Source organism: Aquila chrysaetos, chromosome 9 (assembly GCF_900496995.4).
Source record: "Aquila chrysaetos chrysaetos chromosome 9, bAquChr1.4, whole genome shotgun sequence".
Classification (NCBI taxonomy): Eukaryota; Metazoa; Chordata; class Aves; order Accipitriformes; family Accipitridae; genus Aquila; species Aquila chrysaetos.
The window spans coordinates 26,620,944-26,644,660 of record NC_044012.1 but is presented as its reverse complement, the minus strand read 5'-3'; the positions used below and the strand labels follow the sequence as shown (position 1 = coordinate 26,644,660).

Sequence of the window (23,717 nt, the reverse complement as noted above, 5' to 3'; positions counted from 1 at the left end):
GTGCTGCAGGCAGAGGGACAGGCAGCGGGACAGGCAGCGCTGCGGGCAGCTGCCCCCGCCTTGCCCCTCTCTCGCCGCCGCCCCCTCCCTGCCCCTTTAAGCCACACCCCCCGGCGGCCCTGCTAGCTTCCCGCCGGCCGCTAGGGGGCGGTAGCGGCGGCGCTGGGGGCCGGGGCGCCGCTCTCGCGCGGCGGCGTGCGCCGCCTTTCTCTGGTGGCGGCCCGGGCTGGTGGGGCGGGCGGTGAAGATGGCGGAGCCGAGCGGCGGCGGGCCCGGCCCCGGCGGGGAGGGCGAGGCGGGGCTGGGAGGTCCCGGCGGGGCTCTCATCCGCGTCACGGTGAAGACCCCCAAGGACAAGGAGGAGATCGTCATCGCGGACGGCGCCTCCGTGCGCGAGGTGGGGGCGGGGGCGGGCCTGGGGGGTGTGGAGGGGAGAGGGGGGCCTGGGGGGGACCTGGCTTGGGGGTGAGGGACTGAGGGGACCTGGGGGGGGGGGGGGGGGCTGGTTTTGGGGGCGTGACGGGCTGGGGAGCTGAGTGTGGGGGCTTTTTGGGGTGGGACCTGGCTTTGGGGAAGGGGGAGGAGTTTCGAGGGGGAGTGAGGGAGTCGGGGGCCCTGAGAAGTGGGGGAACATGGCTTTGGGTTGGAGGTGGGTGATAGAGGGAATTGGAGGGCTTTTGGAGATCTGGCTCGGGGGGGGCGACCTGGGGGGCACACCTGGCCTTTGGGACCTTGCGGGAGCCAGGCTTTGAGAGAGCTGGGAGACCTGAGTGAGGGCGGGGGCTTGGGGGGACCTTTGAGTGGGGACCTGACACTAGGGATGGGGACAGTCCCGGGGGAGGGGAGATGGTCCTGGGGGTAATGCGTGGGAGGATTCGTGGGTGTCAAAAGCAGGGCGTTGTTGGGGGGGTGTGAGGGGCTTGGAGAGTGGCTTTGTGGGGAGTGGTCATGGTCGTGGTGAATGGAGCTTTGGGGTGGATGGTAGCTGTGGGGAGAGGAGTGTGAAGGATCGGGGTGGGGATCTGGGGGCTTGGCCCGTGGGCTGGGCTGCACGGGGAGTGGAAGGGAAGGTGTTCCTTGAGCGGTTGGTATGGGAAGGGTGCTGTGATGGGGAGAAACATCTTTTGGGGGCAGAGCCAGTTGAGTGTGTGTGTGGGGTTGCCTGTGGGGATACAGCTGGGTGTTGTGGGGTGGGTCTGGACGCTGGGAGGCAGATCCCTTGGGGCTGGGCAAGTCTTTGGGGCAAAGGTTGGATGGAGGAGAGAAAAGGGAACATCAGCCCATGTGTGGGCTGGGGGCTGTCTGCTCTTGTAAGGGAGATTCACAGGGCACGGTGGTATGGGGCGAGCAGGAGGGGGCTGGAATTTGCAATGACTGGCTCAAGCACCATCGAAGTGGCTGTGCCTGCTGGGACAAAGTGTCATCGGCACGGCTCTTGGCTTCTTGGCTTGTTGCGTGCTTTGATCTGGGGTGTAGGGCACAAGGTTGTGGTGTGAAGGACCTGGTGGAGGTCTCTGGGGAGCAGAGTTGTGGGGTAGGCAGCTGCTGTAGGACGTATGGCCCTCCTGCTCCTTGCTGGTCGGCTCCTGAGAGCCTGTCGGTATAAGCAGGATGTTAAGTGACAGCTTTGTGCAGAGGAGGGCCTAAAGCTTTGCGGCCAGGATGACCTGGGGCTCAGGGCTGTGCTCTCCCAGGCGTTGTTTTTGAGGGTTCTGGCGCGAAAGCTATGAGCTCCTCTGGGACAGGTGTGTGCTTTTCTTTCCCTCCTGGCCTTTCCCTCTGAATTTGCTGTAGTTTGTGGCTTCCAAATGCAAGGCTTTTTTTTCCTCGCAAATCAACTTGGGAATGCCCCAACTGGGCTAGCAATGACAATCTTATTGGCAGATGTTAATCCCACCCCATCACACAGTAAAGAAGAGGTGTCCATGTTATGTGGTGTGGCATGCTCATAGGGAATTCAGTTGCAGAAATAGGAATTGGAGAAGACCTAGTTTATTTCCATTGGCTGATAAAGGATTGTTCCCTTTTCCATAGAGCTCTGTCCTGTATTAAATCAGAGTTGGGCTTTCCTTAGGAAAAAAATCAAATGAGCAGAGGCAAAAACAGTTCAGTCATTCAGAGGATAAATGGTGTATTTGGATTAGACCTAAGAGACACACTTGATCTTGCTTTGGAAGCCTTCAGCTCTTCTTGAGGTAATTGCTCTATTCTTTCTGAAATTTACTCCACATTTTGTAAGTGTAGAGCTTGTCTTTGTTGTTTTGTTGTTTTTTTTCTTAACGCCTCAGACATCCTCAGCAACTGGTGACTGAATTGGTACCTGCATGGGCTCCTTTTGGGTGAGGTACTAAAGGACTGTCAGTTCCTTATGCTGTTTGCATAGTGGATATGATACCTGGAGTATTAGCTTTAAATTTCTGGTCTTGGTCCTTTGCCTGAAAAATGCTTTGTTTGTTTTTCAGTTCAAAGAAGAGATTTCCAGGCGGTTTAAAGCCAAACAGGATCAGCTGGTTCTGATCTTTGCTGGGAAGATCCTGAAGGATGGAGACACGTTGAATCAACATGGGATCAAAGATGGGCTGACTGTACACTTGGTCATTAAGACTCCACAGAAGTAAGAAACTGCTTCATGTTGGGGGGCTGATGGTAAATGGATGATGCGACTAAATGATGGTGGAGCATTTCTGCCCTATTGGTGACTGAAGCAGAGTTCTTGTGCGAGGCCTGAGTACTGGCTTTGGGGCGTGTGCGAGTCTGGCAGCGGTGATCCGGCAGGAGAACTCTCCCAGGCTCAGGCTCGCTCTCTGCCACGGCTTTGCTGTGCAGCTGGGGGGTTTATCACTTGGCCTGTCTTTTCCCTAGGTTACACAGCTGTGTAAGTTTTTGGCAAGTACCTGAGGGGGTTGACTCGTCTTTAACACATCTTGTGTATGTGGCTTTGAGTATTTTGAGCCTTTATAATTTAGTCATCTTGAAAGAACCCACTAAAACTTGATATTAGTTCTAACAAAGATAAGTTGTTGTTAACAGAAATTACTTTCCCAATGAATTCGTGTTGAAGTTGCAACTAATGCCCAGTTTTTCTTTTGCTTCCTATCATGTACTCTGCTCTAAGGCTGTGCTCACACTCTTAGGTGCCATGGGATGCATGCTGCATGTGCAGAGCACTATCTGTGGGGCACAACAGTGTTTCTGTGTGGTACCTATAGGCATGTCTGCATGGGCAGGTGCAGACAGGTGGGTGCTCCGCCTCAGTGGGAATGCGTGGAGGCTCAGACCGTATGACCACGTGCATGCAGCGGTGTGGTTGTTAGCTCAGGTACAGTACTGTAGGCACCCAGCTCCCACTTTGGACATGCCTCACTTGTGTTGGCCTGAGAAAGGGACTTGGGATTGACCACAAGGTCCTGCAGGGTTAGGCTTTTCCCAGTGCTATCCAGCGGAGTGTTGAGCACAGAAGGTTCTTGGGGACAGTTGCTGTATTTGAGGCGCAGCCACATCTTGTTGATCTCGAAACACCCTTCGCAACCATTTCTTGGGCTCCTTGCTGCAGTCTGGTTGGGCTCCTGATGAGCTAACAGGTCTGTGTCTCTTTGTGCAGTTCTGCTGTCCCCTGAGAGACCTGCCTTACTGGCTTAGTCAAGATTAGTGCTCCCCCCCAACTCTTTTTTACAAAGACAAGCATGTGTATTGTCAGCTTCTGCAGGATGCCTCTGCCTGGATTCTGCATCTCCAGGTAGCCTGACAGCCTGATGCTGTTTACCACTGTCTCCACAGCAAACTGCGGTATTTGTGAACCATTTCAAAGGGTAAACAAGAGAGCTGTCCTGGGTTGCTCCTTTTTTTCCCCGCTAATAGTCACAGATAAGTGCTTACTGAAGATATTACAGCCTCTTCCTGTGCTGAGAGAAACCAAGTGACCTTTCTCCAGCTTCCTCCTTCCTTTTTTGTTCAGCTTCCTATTTGCTTTGTTTCCCCACTCTCTGCCTCCCTCTCAGTGGCCGTTGGTTTTCAGCAGCAGTCAGGTGAGTCTGGAAAGTGGACAGGGACCTTCAGGTTTCATTTTTGAAGTCCTGGAATAAGAGTGAAAAAAGAAAGGGAGTTAGAGAAAGGAATCATTCTTGGTTTGGAAAAAAAAAAAAGAAGAAATCATTGTTCTTATTTACTTGTCAGTGGCATAATAGCATTATTTGAGGTGAGTAAAGTGAATTTTGTGGTCTGATTTAATGTGAAAGCTCTTCAGCGCTAGTCTAGAACTCACTGTCATGACTACAGATGCTTCAGAGAATCTTTCAATGTTCTCTTTCAAATTTCTATAAAAAATCCTGAGAAGGAACTGTGATTACAAGTTACTAGCTTGGGTTGGTTTACTCAGTAAAGCTGATGTCCAGCATCTGCTACACTGTGGCTTATGGCACAGTATCTGCATGTGTGTATTAAAAGAAGTTCTAGTCAATTTGTGTTGGACGGAGAAGCTTTGCATGCAAGGTACAGCGAGTGGCAGAGATGTGAATTCATAGCCAAGCTGGCCAGAAACGTTCTGTAACTTCATTGGGCAGATGCTAGCTGCCTTGTGCCTCAGTTTCCCTATCTGTAGAGTAATGCTGATACTTATTTTTGCCGCCAGGAGCACTGATAGGAATATTCAGTGCATGGGAGGATTTGCAGAAAAGCAGATTCTTGTTTACCCTATGCACTAGCCCTGCTGTAACCTCCTGTGGTTTCTGTGGGAGCAGCAGGAGGATTTTCCTGTTTGGAGCAAACTCATTGCTCAAGGATATAGCTGAGGTAAATAGTTCAGTGTGATTCAAGGAAGAGCTAGATACAGCTCAGGGTAAGACCAGTCAAGCCACTTCATATGGGCCAGGATAAAATGTCAGGGGCTGTTATGCATCAGGATGGGAGGCAGATTCCAGCACATGGAAGACATCTGGGAGCACAGCTGTGCATCTGTGCAGGTGGGACTGGAAGCAGCCAGGTCTGGCTGCTGTGGGGACAACAGGCATGAAGGGATGCTCGGTCAGCATGAGGTGCACCGTCCTGTGTCCCCCACAGAGGACTCTGCTCACTGTTCCTGAATCTCAGGAGTTTAATGCCTTCTTTTGTTTCTTTGCAGGGTCCAAGATTCAACATCTGCTGCTTCTGCCCCCAATGCTGCTTCTGCCCCCACTGCAACCCCTTCTTCTCCTGCTGCCCCATCTCAGCCTTCCACATCCAGCAGTGCCGTTTCTGACACAGGGAATGGCAGCAGACGGAGCAGTGGGTCAGGGACCATGGGAGGTCCTGGAGATGGAGGCCCTAATAGTGCTACATCCATCCTGTGTAAGTGATGGCTGTGAGAAGGTGTGACACGAAAGAAGAATTTCCTAGGATTAGACCAAGGAATTGGGGTTCTTGACCCCTGTAGTTGTCTCTGCTTGCTGGAGGCTTTGCATGAGTTGCTTCCACTGGCATACCTTGGTTTCCCTGTTCAGGATAATGCCAAAGCCCTTAATGAAGCATGTGCAGGGAGTGTCCTCCCTAGGAGCTGGCTGCCGTAGAAATGTAGGATACCCCTAGATTAGTGTGGGTGCAGTTCAGCTGATGTGCTTGTCCTCTTTTTGCAGCTGTCGACAGTTACTGACTCACATCTCTCTCCCTGTGTGTTGTTCCCTCTCCAGCTGGCTTTGGTGGCATCACTGGGCTGGGCAATCTTGGGATGGGCTCTGCCAACTTCATGGAGCTCCAGCAGCAGATGCAGCGGCAGCTGATGTCTAACCCAGAGATGCTTTCTCAGATCATGGAGAATCCCTTGGTGCAGAACATGATGTCTAACCCTGACCTCATGAGACAGATGATCATGGCCAATCCCCAGATGCAGCAGCTCATGGAGCGAAATCCAGAGATAAGCCACATGCTGAATAACCCAGAGCTTATGAGGCAGGTGAGTCAGCATGCCAGGGCCTGTTTAAAGCATGTTCAGGAGCATCTTTGTGGACCAGCTTCAGTGTCTGCTCTCCAAAGGGAGTGTGTGAATGCCAGATCAGTGATTTTTAGAGATCTTTTCCTTCCTGCTGTAAGCTCCCCACAAACAGATGGTGGTCTTCAGTTATGTGAATACTGCTTACTCAACCCACATACTTGCAACTCTTATCTCCCTTTCAGGGCTATTGAATTCATCATGTGTTGGGCAAAAAAGGATGCTGGGATCATCCTAGCATGCTTCATAGAAGGATATTGTATTCTGATTCAGGGATGGGAGTAAAAGCAGTCACGGAGAAGTGAAGCTACTGCAAAAGCTTTTTGTTTCTCTCCATTTCTCTTGATAGATTAAGTATAGACTGCAGAGCTGTACAGTCAATATTTTACTGCCTGTATCAGTGGAGAGCACTAGTCATAGGCTGGGATCCTAGAGGTCTCAATTTTCTGTACAATTCCAGAACAGAGAGGACCCACGCCCTAGAGGCCTGGCTATCTGGAAGACCGAAGGTTCGTCGGAAGGGAAGCATAAGGGATGAGTGAGAGCCTTGAGCGTTAAATAGCCGTTGACAGGACTCTGCTGTTCCCCCAGGAAAACTTGTCAGAAGGTCTTTCTGGGTTGTTCCTGAATGAGCCTAGTTTCCATCTGCTTCTCAGTTATCTTTCTTTCAACTGTCAGCCACACATGAAATTCCAGAGCTGCAGGACTAAATTGTGAATGATCCATACTAAAGCAGCATTTCAAATGAGATCCGAATGTTCCTTGTGCAGGGGAGACCCATCAGAAGTCTGGAGAGGGTGAATTTCTTGGTTTTCTTGAAATGGGAAGGATCCAATCTCTTCTACCTTCTCAGTTTTTGAATGCAGTCCATCTACTTTGAGTGGGAACATATGGGTGTTAAATGTTTGGATGTCCTGATACTGCTTAGAAACAAAACAATCTCATCCAGCAGAATTGAGGTTGAGAAGGAAGAGAGCTGAGCAAGGATGGGAGGAGCCAGGATCCCTGGGCTCTCTTTGCTTGGATAAATGATCTCTCTGCTCTCTGGCTGTGAAACAGGTTTAATTATACTCTTTCTGCTGGGAGCTGGGATTTAACTCTTTCAGCACTTGGCTGGTAGATCAGTAGAATACCACTGGGCTGCTAACCACTCTCTTGATCCACTCTGGTCTTCCATGGTGCATATAGGCCTGAGCTTTCCATGTTTTTGCCCTTCTCCCAGACAATGGAATTGGCTCGTAACCCTGCCATGATGCAGGAGATGATGCGGAACCAGGACCGTGCTTTGAGTAACCTCGAGAGCATTCCAGGAGGATACAACGCCCTGCGCCGGATGTACACGGACATCCAGGAGCCCATGTTTAGTGCAGCCAGGGAGCAGGTATTGGCTGCATTCCTGTAAGTGGGGTGTAGTGTGCTGAGCATGGGAAAGGGGTCTTTCCCTGACCCCCGAGCTAACGGGGCAGCCTTCCCAAACATTGGCTGCCCACCCCTCCCACTCCAGATGATGAATGCAGCCACTAGCAGGAGAACATTGTGCAGTGCCTGTCATCTGCTTTTATTACACAGTTTGGTGTATCTGAGCAGAGACCTGCCCTCGCTCCTTTGGTCTCCAAGCAGGCTGGATGCCAGCCATCACTGATGTGAAGGCCCCATAGCTTCGTTAGCACAGCCCTCTGCTCTCAGCCCAGCTTACTGTATTAGCTCAAGCCTGACGCCTTTGGATTGGAGCTGGCTGAGATCCAGCTGGCTTGAAGCACAGGAGGAGTGAGCACAGGTCTGTCTGCAAAAGGCTGTGCAGACATACTCCAGTCTAGCATTACCTACTGGTATGTCCGGGTGCTGATTTTACATGGATGTTTTGAAGCCCTGCATTTGGGAGCCAAATCTAGGGCTGTGGCCACTTCTTGAGCCTGGTCTCTCTGTGAGCGAGGTGTGTTGTGAATTACACATTCCTCAGGAGGCAAATTATGGCATGCGTTTAGCAAATTCTGGACCTGGATGAATATGATGGGCTGTTCCCTAGCTTGTATGGTGGTGGGGTTAGTCCGACATTCTCTGCTGGGGCTAACTGATTACAGCTATTTCTTTTTTCTTTTTCCCTAGTTTGGCAACAATCCTTTCTCTTCCTTGACGGGAAATTCTGATAGCTCAAGCTCTCAGCCTTTGCGGACAGAGAACAGAGAGCCGTTACCGAACCCCTGGAGTCCCACACCCCCTGCTTCCCAGAGCCAGCCACCCAGCAGTGAAGGGAGCACTGGCTCGGCAACCACCCAAAGCACACCGACTGTATCCAACCCCTTTGGGCTGAATGCTGCTAGCATTGGGGCTGGTACGTAAGCGGGAGAGGAACCAGAGAGTGCTACTGACTAAACAGGTCACCCAGGCTTCCTTGGAGGGCGGCTCCCTCTGGCATTTGAGTGCCTGTCCGTGGCTGCTCTCCAGATGAGTGATTCTAGCCCAGTTGCAAGCACAGATGGCTTATCTGTGGTGTGCCTGTTGGAGGGTTACTTTGGGAACTCTGATGTCCCTGCAGCCCTCAAGAGTGTGGGAGAGTGGCAAGGAAAGCACTACCGTGGCTGTCCACAGTGATATGCACTGTTGGCCAGGGGATGAAGCAAAGGCATTGCTGTTATATGTCGTGTTGTATTTCAGGCATTGCAGCAGTGCTTAGGCTTCTAATGGGTTTTCCTTTGTCTTCTCTTCCCTTTCCCCTTGCAGGCATGTTTAACAGTCCAGAGATGCAAGGGCTCCTGCAGCAGATTTCTGAAAACCCTCAGCTGATGCAGAACATGATATCCGCCCCTTACATGCGGAGCATGATGCAAACTCTTGCCCAGAACCCAGACTTTGCAGCACAGGTAAAAGTGTTGCAGTTTTCTTCTATTGTCAGACAGGCTGTGAGCACGATGCTTGTGAGAACCAGTCTGCTTCTATAGCTGGAGTGGTTCCTCTTGCAGAAACGGGAGAGCTGAGTGAATATAGACAGTTTTGTTGTATTTCTCAATAGTTCGAAGGCAGTCACAGTACTGAACCCTGTGTCTTAGGAGCCCCTAACAAAAAAGGTGATTTTCCAAGCGACATGGGAATGGCCCTTCTCTTTGCCCATGGTCAAGTGGCCCCAGTTCAACACTGCTGCCAGGAATTGAGCTGTCCTGTTTTGGTCCCCATTAGCAGGGGAACATGTTGAAAGCCCAGGGAGGGAGTCAGGGGCGTGACTGACTTGTTCTTCATGGCTTAGTTACGTAGGGTTTAACAGCCAGTGGCAGCAACCCTCTGACCCTACCTACGTGTGCTGTCTCTTGCTAGATCATGGTAAATGTCCCCCTCTTTGCTGGGAATCCACAGCTTCAAGAACAGCTCCGCCTTCAGCTCCCTGTCTTCCTGCAGCAGGTAAAGGCCCCTGTCTGGCCCTGTGCTGCTCTCAGCCCTGGGCTCCAGAGCTTTTCCATCCTCTGTAGGAAAGGGAGTATCTCGGCTGCTTAGTCAAGTGGACTAGGAAGCATGTGGGCTTGGGTGGTTTGGGCTGTGAAAGAAAGGGGTTTGCACAGGGAAGAGAGAAAGGAAGAGCTTGTTTAGACAAGGCAATCTAAATTAAGTAATCTAAATTACCTAAAGGTGGACTTCAGATTAGACTAGTTAAGCTACATGAAACTCGTGTGTGGACAGTCTCTCACTGTAATGAGTTTACAAAAATTAAAACAGTTAATTGTGCTAGAGCAGCTGGTTCACTCAGGTAAATCAAATAAAATCACTTTAATTCCAAAGGCTTGTGCCCCCAGTTCTAATCTGATTCACCCAGTTCATTTAGGAAATTTGATCTAAACCCTATGAGTATCTCTGCAGATGAGCCCTGCAGTCTGGAGACTTGAAGGAGGAACCAGACTCGCAGGTTCGCTCTGGCTGCAGGGCGAGAGGCGCAGCTCTATGCTGATTGTTGTTCAGATTGAAACCTGGTGCATCTCTGGCTGCGGAAGCTCTCACTGTTTGGTACCGTTGTGTCTTTTTGCCTTTGTTCCCAGATGCAGAACCCAGACTCCCTCTCCATTCTCACCAACCCCCGCGCCATGCAGGCGCTCCTCCAGATCCAGCAGGGACTCCAGACCCTGCAAACGGAGGCCCCAGGACTAGTGCCAAGGTAATAAGCGCTTTAGAGTGGGTTTCTGCAGGCAGAGCTGGCATGCTTGATACCAGCATGCAGACTAGCTGTTGATTCTTCGAGGAGATCTGCTTAGGGCACTGTCATGGGGACTTCTGCATGTGTGTGTGCCTGCAGGCCTCTGTGAACTCCAGCTAATTAGCACTTTCTGCTTGTTTATACTTCACGCGGGAAGTCTTTGACCCTTTTTGGACAAAAAGGTTTGGAAACCACTTGGTCCCTCCTCCATCTTTTGTTTGCTGTATTCAGTATTGGCTGAACTCAAGAATTTTATCTCTGAACTTGAACAGTATGAGATGCACAGCCACAAGGTTGGGTGGGTACCTTGGGGCAGACTGGTCTGCTGGCAGCCCTCAGGTCTTCTGTTCTGTGGCAGCGTGGGTCACATTCAGTCTCTGCAGTTCCTTTCAGGCCTGCACCTCTGTTAGGATTGCTTACTCCCAGTACCATGTGTGACCAGGATACAAACGCAGCCGGTTTAATTTACAAAGCTGTCCTGTAGTATGGGCCTCAGTGAGGGCCAGCCTGGCAGAGCCTGCTGGTTACTGTGCTGCCCAGCTCTCAGGGGACACCCAGAAGTGCCAGCTTGCCTCTGAGCGCGCCCTGCCTTCCTCTGCAGCCTCAGCTCCTTCGGCATGCCTCGAATGCCCCCGTCCTCCACAGGAGGAAGCACAATCCCGGAGAACCCTGTTCCCTCTGCTTCGACGCCGGCCAGTGCCTCTCCAGCTGGGGGTGGTAACCCCCAACAGCAGCTCATGCAGCAGATGATCCAGCTGCTGGCCGGAGGAAGCTCTCAAGTATGTAATGCCCAGCTGCATGCTGATACACTTCTGGGGAGGGGCATCTCCAGGGTGAGCTAGAGGCTGTCCCAATCCCACTCACTCTAGGGATGTGGTCCCCGAGAGGTTTCTCTTGGCTGTGGTGCTTTATGCTAAGTTTGGTGTCTGAGGCTGGCTAGTTCTTTGGGGTGTAGTAACCCTTTGCACAGGTTTGAAGCTAAGAGTGCCAGGGATCCTCCTCCCAGCGCTGCTATCTCCGTAGGTGCAGAACTTGGACTAACTGTGTGCACAGTGTGGCTGCTGTGCCAAAGCCCATGGGGAGATGGGTAACAACAGTAAACGAGCCTGGAATATTTTCAGTATGCCTAAAGCTGAGCTCAGGGTCCCTGCTCAGCCGTCGTTGCTGACGCTGCCCATATTGGATGTTGATCTCTGCTGTCTGACTCTAAGGTCTTTGTCCTTTCCTTCTGTAGGCGCAGAGTCCTGAAGTGCGATTCCAACAGCAGCTGGAGCAGCTGAATGCCATGGGCTTCATTAATCGTGAGGCCAACCTCCAGGCGCTTATAGCCACTGGTGGAGACATCAACGCAGCTATTGAGAGACTGCTGGGCTCCCAGCCTTCCTAAACTCTTGTCATGCTGCCCCACAGATGTCAGCACATGCATCCATACACATGCACAGGGGGATCTTTCAGGAAAGCCCACAATCATTTTCATATCTGACAGCTGTCCATGTATTTAAAACAAAAAGATACAGCTTAACCCCTGACCTTCCTACTAAGTTAAGATTTCATGTTGAAATGCTCTTTAACTGGCTTGTATGTGGATTCCAGTTCTCATCGTGGCCACAGAGACTTCAGATGTGTATTTTTTCCTAAATATGCCCTCTGTCTCAGACACTCTTCTCTCTCTCTCTCTAGATGGTAGAGGCGATACTTCTAGTTACTTACCTGAAAGATTGTGTTTTGAGTAGCTTGATTTTAACTGTACATGATTCCCCACCCTAGTCCTCCTTTCAGGCAAATATTTAAAACTTGAGCCAAGTTTGGTTTTGGTTATTTCTCCCAGCATCTTATTGGGAATGGATCAAAAGAAAAATTGAAATGACCTGGAAATTTCTGGTGTTATTTGTCTTAATGTTTCACTGGATGAACTGAGCCTGTGTCCCTTGCACACAGGTGCCTCTGATCTCCTGGTAGAGGGTTAATGTGCATGAAAACTGCATTTGAAGTATGGCCTCTTTACACTTTTGGGATGGTGTAAAGGAGCCTAGATGCCTTCAGGGATCAGGCTTGCTGTTCTTGAACTTGAGTTGAAAGTGCCATGCAGAAGAGTGTTCAAAAGGTGTGTTTCTGCTGAAGCGATTTAGTTCTTGCGCAGCGGTGTCAGGGGTTTGTTGACTCTTGTGCTTCGTAGGCTCAGTCCTGAAAGTGTAAAAACAAAAAAGAAAATTGAAAAATAAGTTAACGATCTTTTTGCTTCACTGGAAAATGTTGAAGTTCATGTTCTTCCCAGTTTAGATCCATCCTCCATTCTCCCCCTCCCCCCAGTTTTGGTGTGTTTGAATGTTAAGACTCTCCAAGAAACTCCCCGAGGACCAGCAGGGTGATATTTTCCCAAGAGCCTCCATGGCTGTGTAATTTGCATACCATTTTTATCAAAGAAAAATAAATGCGCACAACCATCTGTCTCCCTGCACTCCATGTATCTTCCTCGATTGCCACATTGAAGCTGGTTGAGTTCCCCTAGTTACTTGTGATTAATCTGTCTTGTCCCCCACACTTACCTCTTGCAGATCATGTGGGGTGTTGTGCAACCTCCCCACCTGGCCGGGCTTCCTTCCCTCTTGTAGCAGGAAACCTTTTTGACACTTAAGAAATGCTGCTGAAGGCTTGCCCAAAATCTGGCCCTAAACACGCCTGGTTGGAAGCTTCCTTTGAATTAGGGACTTTAAAGTATGTGTAGGACAAGTAGTTCTGCTGTATTTGGATGACCTGATCCACAGAAGCCAGCAGGTTTTTCTGCACAGTGCTTGCTGTTAGCTGGGTGTTAGTGGGTTTTGGGGTTTTTTTTAAAGTTTCTTTTGGTAGGAGAAGATTGGGCAGTGAGGGGGGAATGGGAGGAATCCCAGTGCTGCCTTCTTGTATACCTGTAAAACCTGCTGCACCCAGCTTGCTTCTGAGTTGGAGATGGGATCTATCAATACTGTGTGTTGTTGGAGAGCGTAGGTGGAACAGTGGTTGCGTGAGAAAACATGGGAGTGCATGCGGGCTGGAAATGCGCCTGCCTTTGTGTATGTGCATCATGAGACTGGGGTCATTTAGATGAGGATTCAGAAAGCCTAGCCTAATCTCTTCCCTTGGAGTCTGTGCACATACATGTGGATTTCTTTTTGCAACCTCTCCAACGTAAAAAGAATTTGTGGAGAGTTGTGTAAGGATGAGTACTGAAGTTCCTGGTTGCACTGGCAGGGTCGGAGCTCTTTCCTAATGTTGCTCATTGGCCCCTTTGCAGGTAAAAATGGGCTTATAAAAAGGCCTGTATGGTCCTTCATGATCTCTTAGATTGGGCAGATGACCTTTGCCTGCAGTAAGGTCTGTGTATCTCTGCAAAGGCTCTGTCCCCATGCAAGCCAGCTCTTGCAAAGAATGTGCTTGTGGGAGTTGCAGACAGAGGATGGGGTAACCAGGTAAGTGAGAGGGAGCGGAGAAGGCAGCTGGAAGGAGAGGTGGTGCTGCTGGGTTGTGGGGAGCAGAGACGTATCCCTGTGTTTGCAATAAAGTTGCGCTCTGCATTTGAACCTCTTTCGAAAGCAAAACTAGTCCCAAACTTGTTTCTGGCAAGACACGGTCCTTCCATCTCCTTCCTCAGTGTTAGCAAGATGTGCCAGTGTGGTGTAAATTACACCAACGTGAGGAGTCTGTGTGCTTGTGAGGGGAGCTGGTGTGCTGCTTGCTGGCAGGACAGAAACTTCTGACCTGTCCCTCTGCTCATGATGTAGGAGGGACTTGGAGGGGTCTAGTGAATCCAAAGCAATGAGCCTGCTGAGAGGGGAGGGCTCCTGCGAGGCTGTGACTGCCATTGCTGTCTTGGCTTGAGCTGGTGAGGTGGAGAAGGGTTGGTGATGCTTCAGTGTCGCTGAGATGAGGCTGGAGCTGAGCCACACAGAGGCTGGCTGCTCGGTGCCTGTGAGCAAAGCTGGCTGGAAATACCTGCATGGTGGAGGGATCCTGCTGGCAGCCTAGGCAGACTGCTGTGAATATGGAGGAGAATTAATGTGCTGCTTGTAGAAGTTCTTGCTAGGATGTTTTTCCTCAGCTAGGGTCCTGCGTTTCCAGAGAGGGCTCTGGACCTGGCAAGTGCGTGGACGCCATTCTCCAATGCGTCCCATAGAAGGAGGATAATTGTTGTTTGTCTGGGGGAGAAGAGAGAGGGAAATGCTGAGTCTTTACAGGCCCTTCAGTCCTCAGTGTCTCTCTGCTCGTTTAAGCAGGAAAACGTATTTCTCCTGTCTCTCCATGTTGCAGCATCTGCTCTTATGTTAGTTTGAGATCATTCCTCACCTGCTGCCAGCCCACCAGCCAAGGTGCTAAAATAAAGATAACAGGGCAGCCTGCTATCTTGGCTTGCAGCCTCTGTTTGCATCTGATGTTCATCTACCAGCTCTCCAGCTTCCCCTGGGCAATTTGGCAAAGCTGCCACACTCCGTGCTCTCCTTGCTGCTCCGGAGGGGCTTTGCCATACTTGTGTGGAGCAGCTGGGTGGATTCATCGCTCTGCCTTTGGTGCTAAAGCAGTGCAGAGGGGAGCAACCGCTTCCCCCCACGGGGAAGGGGATGAGCTCAGGGAAATGCTTTGCACTGGTGCAGCTTTTACCAACCCCTTAGCCCTTACAGGAGTAATTTCCCCCAAGCTGAGCACTGTCTCTTGAATGGGCTTTGCAAGCTCTTCCCTGTAGCTGCTACAACTGATGCTCTGGTCCTCCTTATTCCTCGGGGAGCAGAAAAGCATCTTGATCTGCCTGTGCCCATGCACTGGGACGAAGTGCTGAGTTCGGAGCTCTACCCTGCACCTGCCTGGGGAGTCTCTGGCCTCTGCTCTGCGCAGGGTAGTGGGAGCAGCAGCATTCCCCCCTTCTCAAAATGGGGGAGAAAAGCTGGGAGGGAAGGGCCTGTGGCTTCCCCAGCATCGTTGGCAGGAGGAAGGGGCTGCAGGGTGGGACACGGCAGGGCTGTGGTCAGATAAGCCTGGAGGTGTGATGGATGTGGCCGCTCCAGCCTTGCATATCTGCAGGGGGATTTGGGTCTCGCCTTTGGCCAGCCCAGGCTTGGGTGGAAAAGGCGGCTTTGAGGACTGGTGAGAAGGGAGCTTTTTAGTGAAACATTAATCCCCTCCAGAGAGCTTTCCCTAATCCTCAGTAATGTGCTGTTCAAAAGCCCTCTTGCAAAGGAACAATTGCACTTTCTTGCTGTTGTATCTCTCCTTCCCTGAGGAATTGCCCAAAGGTGTTCCTTGCTGACTGTTTCCTCTCATTTTTCTCTGATAAATAGAATTAATTCCTTTAAAACGTAATGGAAGGAGCAATTTCCTCAGCAGGTAGTAGTGAATCTGGCTGATTGATTTGGAGAGATCTCTGTTGTCAAGGACTAATTTTCACTTTATTCCTCCCCGCTCCCCAGAGGAGAACCACAGCCTTTTTCCCCAATAACTGAATGTAACACTTTCAACTTTGAAATCAAACCTCTTAAATGTGGAGGAAGCAGATATTGCAGGAAATAAACATCTAAATTTCAGAAACTATTTTTTTTTTTTTTATTACTAAGGTCCCTGGCCATGACAGGGGCTGTTTCCTGCAGCCACAGCCCCGATTGTGGGGCTGGAAGTTCAGACTCTGTTAATAACATCTGACCGTGCTCCAAGAGAGGGGCAGCAGGGAAATCTCCCAGGGTTAGGAGGTCATGGAGTGGGTAGCTTGGAAAAAATGTATATATGTGTGTGTGTATGTATATACATACACACACATACATGTATGTATATTGAACTGCTGCAACATCTTTCCTCAGCCCCAGGAGCTGTAAGGAAGAGCTAATGATGCTGAATGATGCTCCTTGGCCTCTCTGCTCAATTCTGCAGTGTTTCAGGGCAGAAAACCATGATTTAGAGAGTGGTTGGGACATTGCCAGCTTGCTCAGCTGCCTGCCAGCAGGACGTGACCGTGTCACATTCAGGTCCATATTCACGTTGCTCTGACTTGGTTTATTTTTAATTTTTCCAGCAAGTTGATACCTTCTTCCTTGCAGCTGCCTGCCCAGTCCTGGCCACGTTTCACTGGAGTTTACACATGGGTCCAACATTCCCAGCTTGCAGGGTCAGCTGTGCTGAAGCCAGCAGTGCCCACCAGCCTGGAGCCTGTGCCCACGGCAGGGCGGAGACTGGGATTTGTTGTTTGCTCCACTTGACACTGGAAACAACAAAATCACAAGTCTTCCAGCCTGCCCCAGGGCTGAAGGACGCGTGGGCAGCGAAGGGTCGTCTGGAGAGCCTTGCCGGAGCTGCCCTGGGATGAGAGAAAAGGAGGGGGTTGGTATTTGGGCACCTGCCCTTCCCTCTGGGTCTGCGTGTGCCTCTGTACGGCCCCATGGAGGGTTAGGTTGGGTCTGGCTGATGCACCCATGCTTGCACCCATGGGTGCATGAGGGGCTATATCATCCAGGAAACCTAGTGGGTTTCTAATGTGCACTGGGAGAGGGTCCAGGGTGCCAGAGGGGCTTCGCAGCCCTTGGCCACTGCTAGCAGTGGTGACACAGGACAGCAGTTGTGCCCAGTGTCTGTCCCCTGCCCAGTGTCAGCGATGGGTCTGAGCCCCAGCTTGGCCCCAATCTCCTGTTTGGGAGCCTGGACTGTCAGTGGACTGCTCCAGCTCTGTCTCTGCCAGGGATGGAGGAGAAGCCTCCCATGTTCCCCATGCTGCTCCAGGAAGGGCGTCTGCTTACGGCAGCTTTTGCGGTGCTGAAATGTTCAGTCCTGCCCTGCTTGTGTTTTCTTGGGTGTCCTGGTGGGAATATCCCCATCCTTGCTGTCTCGGTTGCTCTGCCCTGTGAGACACAGCTGGGGTGCGGCCGTGAGACTGCTCCTCCATGAAGGTTATTGCTGCTTTTTTTAATTGTAGCAGACAGAGCAGATAGCAGTGAAATATGGAGCAGTCAAGGCTGTTGCCCCGTGGACTTCGGGCTGCTGTGGTCTCCCGGCTCAGCGTGACCTTGGAGATAAACCCCCAGCACTCTTATCAAGGGGAGTGGGAGGGAAAGGCAGTAGGAGCTGGGATGCTTGGTGGGAAAACAAAGTGCAAGGAGGTACAGGAGCGATGCTCGCAGGGCTGGAGCAGGGGACGGGGGATGTCCCTTGACTCTGTTGGCCACACCGGCAAAATGCTGCTGCTGCGTGCGACGGTTGCAGCAGTGCAAAGTACGGAGTTGGCGCCTTTGCTGTATGCGGTCACACCCCATTGCACAGCACGCACGCCACAGGCACCCTGTTGCACAGCACACACCCCACGTGCACCCCATTGCACACCTTGCACGCCACACAGCCCGTGCACACCCTACCATGCACCCCATTGCACAGCGCACACCCTGTATGCCCCACGCACGTCCCATAGACTCCATTGCACACCTTGCACGCTGCACACCCTGTGCACACCCCGTAACACACCTTATCGCACCCCTGCTCACCTGGGGGCTGGCTGCCCGTCCTCCCCACCGACTCTCCCAGCTGGCGTCGGCGGAGCAGTGATGTGCCGGAGTTCGTGGCAGCTCTGGGCTGCTCCTGTCTAGCCGGAGCACGGCGTGAGGAGCCGCACGGCGTGAGGAGCCGCGCAGGGAGGCCAAGGCATTTGAACGGGGACACTCCCACACACGCCACCTCTCCGCCAGACCACATCCTTCTCCCGCTTTTGGAAGTACAGCTTGGCGGGAGCAAAGGGAGATCCAGGGGACGCAATACAGGTACATGTCTCCATCCCTGCGGTGTCACCTGGGCCAGACCCCTGCCCTAGACAGCGGGGCAAGGGGTGCCAAAGCGGGGTGTCCCCAGCTCTGCAGGTGCACCCAAGCTCAGGGTGCCAGCAGCTGCCAGCATCTGGGAGTCTTCCAGTGAGACTGGCCTGGCAATAGGCTGGCCTTGGTGACAGCTTTGAGTGGCAGCTGGAGAAGGGACGGAGCTGGGAGGGACAAGGACGCAGCATGGTGGCTTGGCCTGGCCCAGCTGCATGATGCACAGGGTGGGGGGGGGCAGAGGGGCCACAGCACCGGCTCAGGATCTGGCCCCTGCCCTGGAGAAAAGCAAACAGCCCCTGGCTGCAGGGCCAAGTGCTGTGCCGTGGGTTCCGCTGGGCTTTCTGGCCAGGCACACACACACGTGTGCGCACACACACGCACTCTCTGAGGCTGCAGAGCCCCCTCTGCCCCTGGCCCACGCGAAGCAGCACCAGCACATGTGCAAAGCAGGTGGTGAGCAGCAGGCATGCATGCCGTGCAACCGCACAGGGAGCAGCGTGTGTGCACGCAACATGCAGGTCGTGGGTATGTGCAGTGCACAGCACCAGTGTGTAAAATGCCATGTGTGTGTGTGTAATGCATGGCCAGCTGCGTGTGTGTTCCCAGCTGCTGGGGGGGGGGGGTATGTGCAATGCTCAGCTGGTGGGGATGGGTGGGTGCATGTATGTGCACACATCTGTGCGCATGCACGTGTATGTGTGCATGTGTGCGTGCATGTGAGCATGTGCAAGTTTGTGTGTGCATGTGCGTACATGTGTCCATGCGTGCATGTATGTGTGCATGCGTGTACATGCGTGTGCATGCATGTAGGTGCGTGTGCATGCATGCACGCCTGTGTACATGTGCACGTGTGTGTGTGTGCATGCGTGTGCATGCACGCCAGCATACGTGTGTGCCTGGTTTTGTATCCGCGTGTGCCCCTGTGCCCGCACACGCGTGTCCGTGCCGCTGTCCGCCCTCCCCCCACCGTCCGGGACGGGTCCGTCTGTCCGTGCGCGTGCGCCCCCGCCCCGCGCCTCCCCGTGCTGGGCGCGATCCCGGCCACGCCGCGCGCGCATGCGCACAGCCTCCCCTTCCCGGCGGGCCCCGCCGCCGTCCGAGTGCGCCTGCGCGTACCCTGGGCCGTGACCTCCGCCCCGTCTGGTCGCCTGCGCGGTCGGCGCTTCCTGCCGGGCAGAGGTGGTGGCTGCCGGGACCCCCGCGACCCTCCGGGATCCGCCGCCATGAGCGGCCCGGAGCCGCCGGGGCGTGGGATGCGATTTGCGGAGAGCCAGCTACGGCGGCACGGCTGGCGGCGAGGTGGGGGCCGGCTTGGGGTCCCCCCAGTCCGCGGTCCCGCCATCCCTTGTTCCTCCCCGAGTACCCCCGGTCCCTGGCTCTCCCCGGTCTCACGGCCCGTCCCCCGGTCCCCGGCCGTCCCGGAGGAGCAGGGCTCGGCCTCGCCGCCTCCCCCACCACCCCTCCCACTCGGGGTCTCGCAGCAGCCCCAGCCCCCGATGGCCTGCCCCAGCCGCGGGGGGCTCGGGGGGAGCCACTGCGGCGAGTGACGGGTGTCCTTGTCCCCAGGGCAGGGGCTGGGGAAGCGGGAGGACGGCATCGCCGAGGCCATCCGGGTGAAGGTGAAGTGCGGCACGGCGGGGGTGAGTGCAGCCCCCCTGCACGGCAGGGGCTTGGACCCAGCAGCCGCCGCCGGCTGCAGCCATTTCGGTGGCTCCTCTGCACCCCACAGGTGGGACACGACGCAGCGGAGCCCTTCTCCTTCCACTGGTGGGATCACGTCTTCAACAGGGCGGCTGCCAACATTGCTGTGGAGGCTGGGCAGGTAGGAGGGCTGGGGGGCGGTGGGGGGCACCCCAGTCGGGCTGGGATGGGGTGGAAGGCAGGGGAGGGCTTTGGGGTCCCCTTTGCATGGCTGCTGTATGTCCCTGCAGCCCCTAACTGTGCAGCACCTTGCACGGGGACTGTGGTGGCAGAGAGGTGCTGCTGGAGGGGGTGAAGCCCCTCGGACAGAATGCTCCTGAGCCCTTTGTATCTTTTTCTCTCCCTCCAGGATGGCATCTCCATGAAGACAATTTCCGAGCAGGGAGTCAGAATCAGCAATAAGAAGCCCCGCAAGGCCAGCAGTGCTGGCAGCATGCTGTATGGCCACTTCGTGAAGGTAACTGGCCCTGGGGATGTGGCTTGGCGAGCAGCTGGTGTCTCTTTGAAGGCTGTTTTGAACTCTGCAACGCCCCTCGCAGTGCAGCCTCCCCAGCCCATCACTGCTGTGGCCGCCAGGGCCCCCTTTTCCTTGTCCCCCTTTCTCGCAGCCCCTCTGCCTCTCCCCTCTGCAGTCAGCCACGCTCACAGCATGCGGGGAGGAGTTCACGAAGCTGCCATCCGGCTCAGAGAGCAGCGAGGAGGAGGAGAAGCTGGACCTCTCTTCGGCCAGGAGGTGAGCCTGGGGCAGCGGCGTATGCCCTGTCCCCAAGATGCAGCAGTGGGGAGGGACAAGGGCTGCAAGGGGGAGCTGATGCTGGGGGTGATGTGTCCTGTCTGTGTCCTGCAGGCTGACGGACGAGGAGCTGATGCGAGCGTGTGGGGGCCGCACAGCACACAAGTACGTGGTTGGTGGGGGCTGCATGGTTGGGCTCCCTCCTTCTGGCAGGGGCTTTCGAGGAGGCTGGGCTGGGGGCCACATTCCCTGCCAGGGAGGTGCCAGACCCCAGCTGCCCACGATTGTTGCAGGGGTGCCCGTCACGGCCTGACCATGAGCGCCAAGCTGGCACGGCTGGAGGAGCAGGAGCGAGCCTTCCTGACCACATACCGACACAAGGAGTGGCAGCATGAGCCACCAGAGAGCAGCCACCTAGCAGAGAGGCAGGAAAAAAAGAAGAAAAAAAGGAAACAGTCCAGGGACGGAGCTGATCCCGAAGTGCTGCAGGGCCAGGATCCAAGCAGAGAAGAGGAGGTGGCGGGACAGGAAGGGAAGGTTGTGAAGAGGAAGAAGAAGAAGAAGAATCAGGAGCCAAGCAGAGAAGAGGAGGTGGCGGGACAGGAAGGGAAGGTTGTGAAGAGGAAGAAGAAGAAGAAGAATCAGGAGCCAAGCAGAGAAGAGGAGGTGGCAGGAGAGGAAGGGAAGGCTACAAAGAAGAAGAAGAAGAAGAAGCAGAAGGAGGATGAGGAGAAAGAAGAGCCAGTTGAGACAGAGAAGAAGGAGAAGGAGGACAAAGAAGAGCCAGCTGAGACAGAGGTACCTCTAGAAGACACAGATGGGCCAGAACAGGCTGGGCACAGCCCCAGGAAGAGGAGGAAGAAGAGGAAGAAGGAGCCGGAGTGAGCAAGGGCCAAGGCTGCCGTGCTGCGCAGCTGCTGGTACCACCTGGCTGTGAGGGTCCCAGTCCTGCCTGCTGGTGCTGGTGGGTGCTCAAGGGTGCTCCAGGCTCTTCCCAGGTGGAGCCCAGTGCCGTGGCCCAGCTGTGTGTTTGCTGCCTGGGGATGCTGGGCTGGGACTAGTTGCTCTGAAGCTGGATCAAGCTTTATTTCACTCCCTGAGCCTTCCTCCCGTCAGAGGTGACCCCAGTTCCCATCAGGCCCTGGGGCAGGCACCCATTTGCTGTGGGTCTGTTGCAGAGGGACACAAGGGGACAGACCGCACAGAGTATTGAAATATTTTTTTCAAGGGCATGAATAAATCTTTATTGCAATGAAACTATCCTGAAGTGCAAGATATATAGCAGACCCCGGGATCCTGGATTGCCTCTACACCTAGAACCACTCAGATTAGGTACCAACCCCAAACAGAGCCTGCCTGGCAGCTGCTCCATCGGTCCCAAGGTCCTGGGGGCTTTGGTCTGCAGTGAACATCGATCCCGCTGGCAGAGCTGGGCAGGACTGCAGCCCAGTGACGTGCTGAGCATCCTCCTAGCGGAGAGGTGTGGCTTTGACAGAACTGGGCCCTGATCTGCTGTGCCGAAGCCTAGCCTGGCACCCCAAGCCCCTGCTGAGCCCCAGCCCTAGGTCAGCTGCAGGACACAGTCTGTCTCGGGGTACGGTGGCAGGTTTAAAGTGTATTTCTCCTGGAGCGCAGCAGGCACAAACCTGCCCCCGAGGAAGTGGTAGCGGCCAGCAAAATGCATTGCTGCCTTCTTGGGCGCCGTGAGGGAGATGAGCATGTCGGGCTGGAGACCGTCCGCCTTCCCCTTCTCCACATCCCAGCCTGCAACAAGCCTCAAGGCCAGGCTGGAGCCAGGAAGACCCCCGCCAGGCACCTTCCTCCATTAGGTCCGGCTCTTACTCACCCGAGGGAATGTCGATGCTGGCAATGGGCACTGTGATGCGCTCAAGGGTGCTGAGGATGCTGCCGAAGGGCTCCCGCACTGCTCCCTTGAAGCTGAACCCGAAAATTGCATCCACCACCAGGCCATAGAGCTCATCGATGAGCGCAGCCTGTGGCAAGGGAGGCAGTGGGTGAAAAACAGCCCCGGGCACGGCTCTGAGGGCAGCTGCTCCATAGCCAGGGACTGCTCACCTCGGCCGGGAACTCGGGGAGGAAAGGGATGTCCATCTTCTGGCACTGGGTGGTTAAACCTTCAAACAGGGGCTTGTTGGGGCATTTGGGGTAATACACGGTTGGCTGGTAGCCCTGGAAGAGCAGGAGGGACCTGAATGGTGCTCTGGCACCAGGAGCAGCCAGAGAAGCAAGAACCCCAAAGCTTGTGGGTAGGGGGGTGTGCGGGGACAGGCATCCTCCCCAAGGGGGGAGCATGCAGCTGCCTGCACAAGAGACTCACAAACATTTTCAGGTGTCGGGCGCAGACCAAGCCATCGCCGCCGTTGTTCCCCGGCCCACACACCACCAGCACGGCAGGCTGGCTGGTGGTGAAGGAGCTGGGTGGGTAGGCCTGGTGTGGGACAGGAAGCGTAGGGTTATGCTGGCAAAGCGGGACACCCCCCCAGGACCACCACCTGCCTCTCGTACGCCCACCTTGGCGATGGCGGTGGCACAGCTCAGCCCCGCCAGCTCCATCAGCTGATCCACGCTGAACTTGTACTCGGTGAAGAGCTCCTGGTCGATGGCCTGGGCCTCCTCCTGCCTGGGGAGGGAGAATGGCACCCCTGGGGGCATTAAAACCCGGCCAGACCCCGGCTCTGGGGGGGGGGGGGGGGGCTCAGGGCCAGCCAGGGGGAGCAGCTATGATCCCCTTGACTTTGCATACTGCCAGCAAGCGGGTGGGAGCGGGGGGATAGGGACAGGGACAGTGTCCAGCTCCCCGCGCTGAGCCCCCCCGTGCACCTCTGCACCACCCCGTACCCTTCCCGACCCCTTTGCCCCACCCCCACCCCCGTACCCCTCTCCCCCGTTAACGCCCCCGCACCCTCCTAAACCCCAAACATCCCCCGCACCCTCTACCACCCTCCGGACGCCGCTGCCATTTTCGCCGCCCCCCCCGCCCTTCCCCCCCCCCCCCCCCGCGGTCCCCGCACGTCCCCTCCGCAGCCATTACCCGAGGAAGCGGAGCCCCCGCGGCCCGGACCCCGCGTTAGGCCCGTGCATGGCGCGGTGGGGACGGCACCGCTCTCGGTCCCGGTCCCAGCTCCGGCCCCAGTCCCGGTTCGGGCAGCGTCCCCCCGCCCGAACCCCTGCCGCTACCAGCAGCCCCAGTCCCAGCAGCGCCCGCGGTCCCGGCATGCGGCGGGCCCGGCCCGGCACGGAGCGGCTCGGCTCGGTACGGAGCAGGCGCGGAGGCAGGGGCGGCCCCGGGGCGGAGCGCCCATCCCCGCGGCG

The 23,717-nt window shown here is 54.7% G+C and overlaps 3 protein-coding genes across 8 annotated transcripts; 2 read left to right on the top strand and 1 right to left on the bottom strand.

Moving 5' to 3' along the window:
* Positions 1 to 204: 204 nt before the first annotated feature.
* On the top strand, positions 205 to 12,586 carry UBQLN4 (ubiquilin 4). Of its 5 annotated transcripts, XM_030025675.1 has the most exons (13): positions 283 to 397; positions 2,035 to 2,195; positions 2,289 to 2,339; positions 2,463 to 2,614; positions 5,117 to 5,322; positions 5,661 to 5,923; positions 7,182 to 7,340; positions 8,066 to 8,291; positions 8,681 to 8,820; positions 9,269 to 9,352; positions 9,982 to 10,097; positions 10,738 to 10,915; positions 11,371 to 12,586. In XM_030025675.1, exons 3-13 carry the CDS (start codon positions 2,325 to 2,327, stop codon positions 11,521 to 11,523), a joined length of 1,692 nt encoding a protein of 563 aa, XP_029881535.1. In that variant the 5' UTR covers positions 283 to 397; positions 2,035 to 2,195; positions 2,289 to 2,324; the 3' UTR covers positions 11,524 to 12,586. The 5 variants fall into 5 exon arrangements, with proteins under 5 accessions (XP_029881533.1, XP_029881534.1, XP_029881537.1 ...); XM_030025676.2 differs by lacking the exon at positions 2,035 to 2,195 and having other exon boundaries at positions 299 to 397; XM_030025673.1 differs by lacking the exons at positions 2,035 to 2,195; positions 2,289 to 2,339 and having other exon boundaries at positions 205 to 397.
* A 6,493-nt stretch (positions 12,587 to 19,079) lies between these two features.
* GPATCH4 (G-patch domain containing 4) lies at positions 19,080 to 21,641 on the top strand. Its single transcript, XM_030026392.1, has 7 exons — positions 19,080 to 19,249; positions 19,517 to 19,590; positions 19,680 to 19,772; positions 20,001 to 20,108; positions 20,284 to 20,384; positions 20,499 to 20,549; positions 20,678 to 21,641. The coding sequence occupies exons 1-7, from the start codon at positions 19,174 to 19,176 to the stop codon at positions 21,267 to 21,269; spliced, it is 1,095 nt and encodes a 364-aa protein (XP_029882252.1). The 5' UTR covers positions 19,080 to 19,173; the 3' UTR covers positions 21,270 to 21,641.
* On the bottom strand, positions 21,600 to 23,675 carry NAXE (NAD(P)HX epimerase). Of its 2 annotated transcripts, XM_030026393.2 has the most exons (6): positions 23,437 to 23,673; positions 22,917 to 23,025; positions 22,723 to 22,833; positions 22,461 to 22,574; positions 22,231 to 22,378; positions 21,600 to 22,148 (listed from the first exon to the last, which is right to left on the bottom strand). In XM_030026393.2, exons 1-6 carry the CDS (start codon positions 23,619 to 23,621, stop codon positions 21,946 to 21,948), a joined length of 870 nt encoding a protein of 289 aa, XP_029882253.1. In that variant the 5' UTR covers positions 23,622 to 23,673; the 3' UTR covers positions 21,600 to 21,945. The 2 variants fall into 2 exon arrangements, with proteins under 2 accessions (XP_029882253.1, XP_029882254.1); XM_030026394.2 differs by lacking the exon at positions 22,723 to 22,833 and having other exon boundaries at positions 23,437 to 23,675.
* Positions 23,676 to 23,717: the final 42 nt, after the last annotated feature.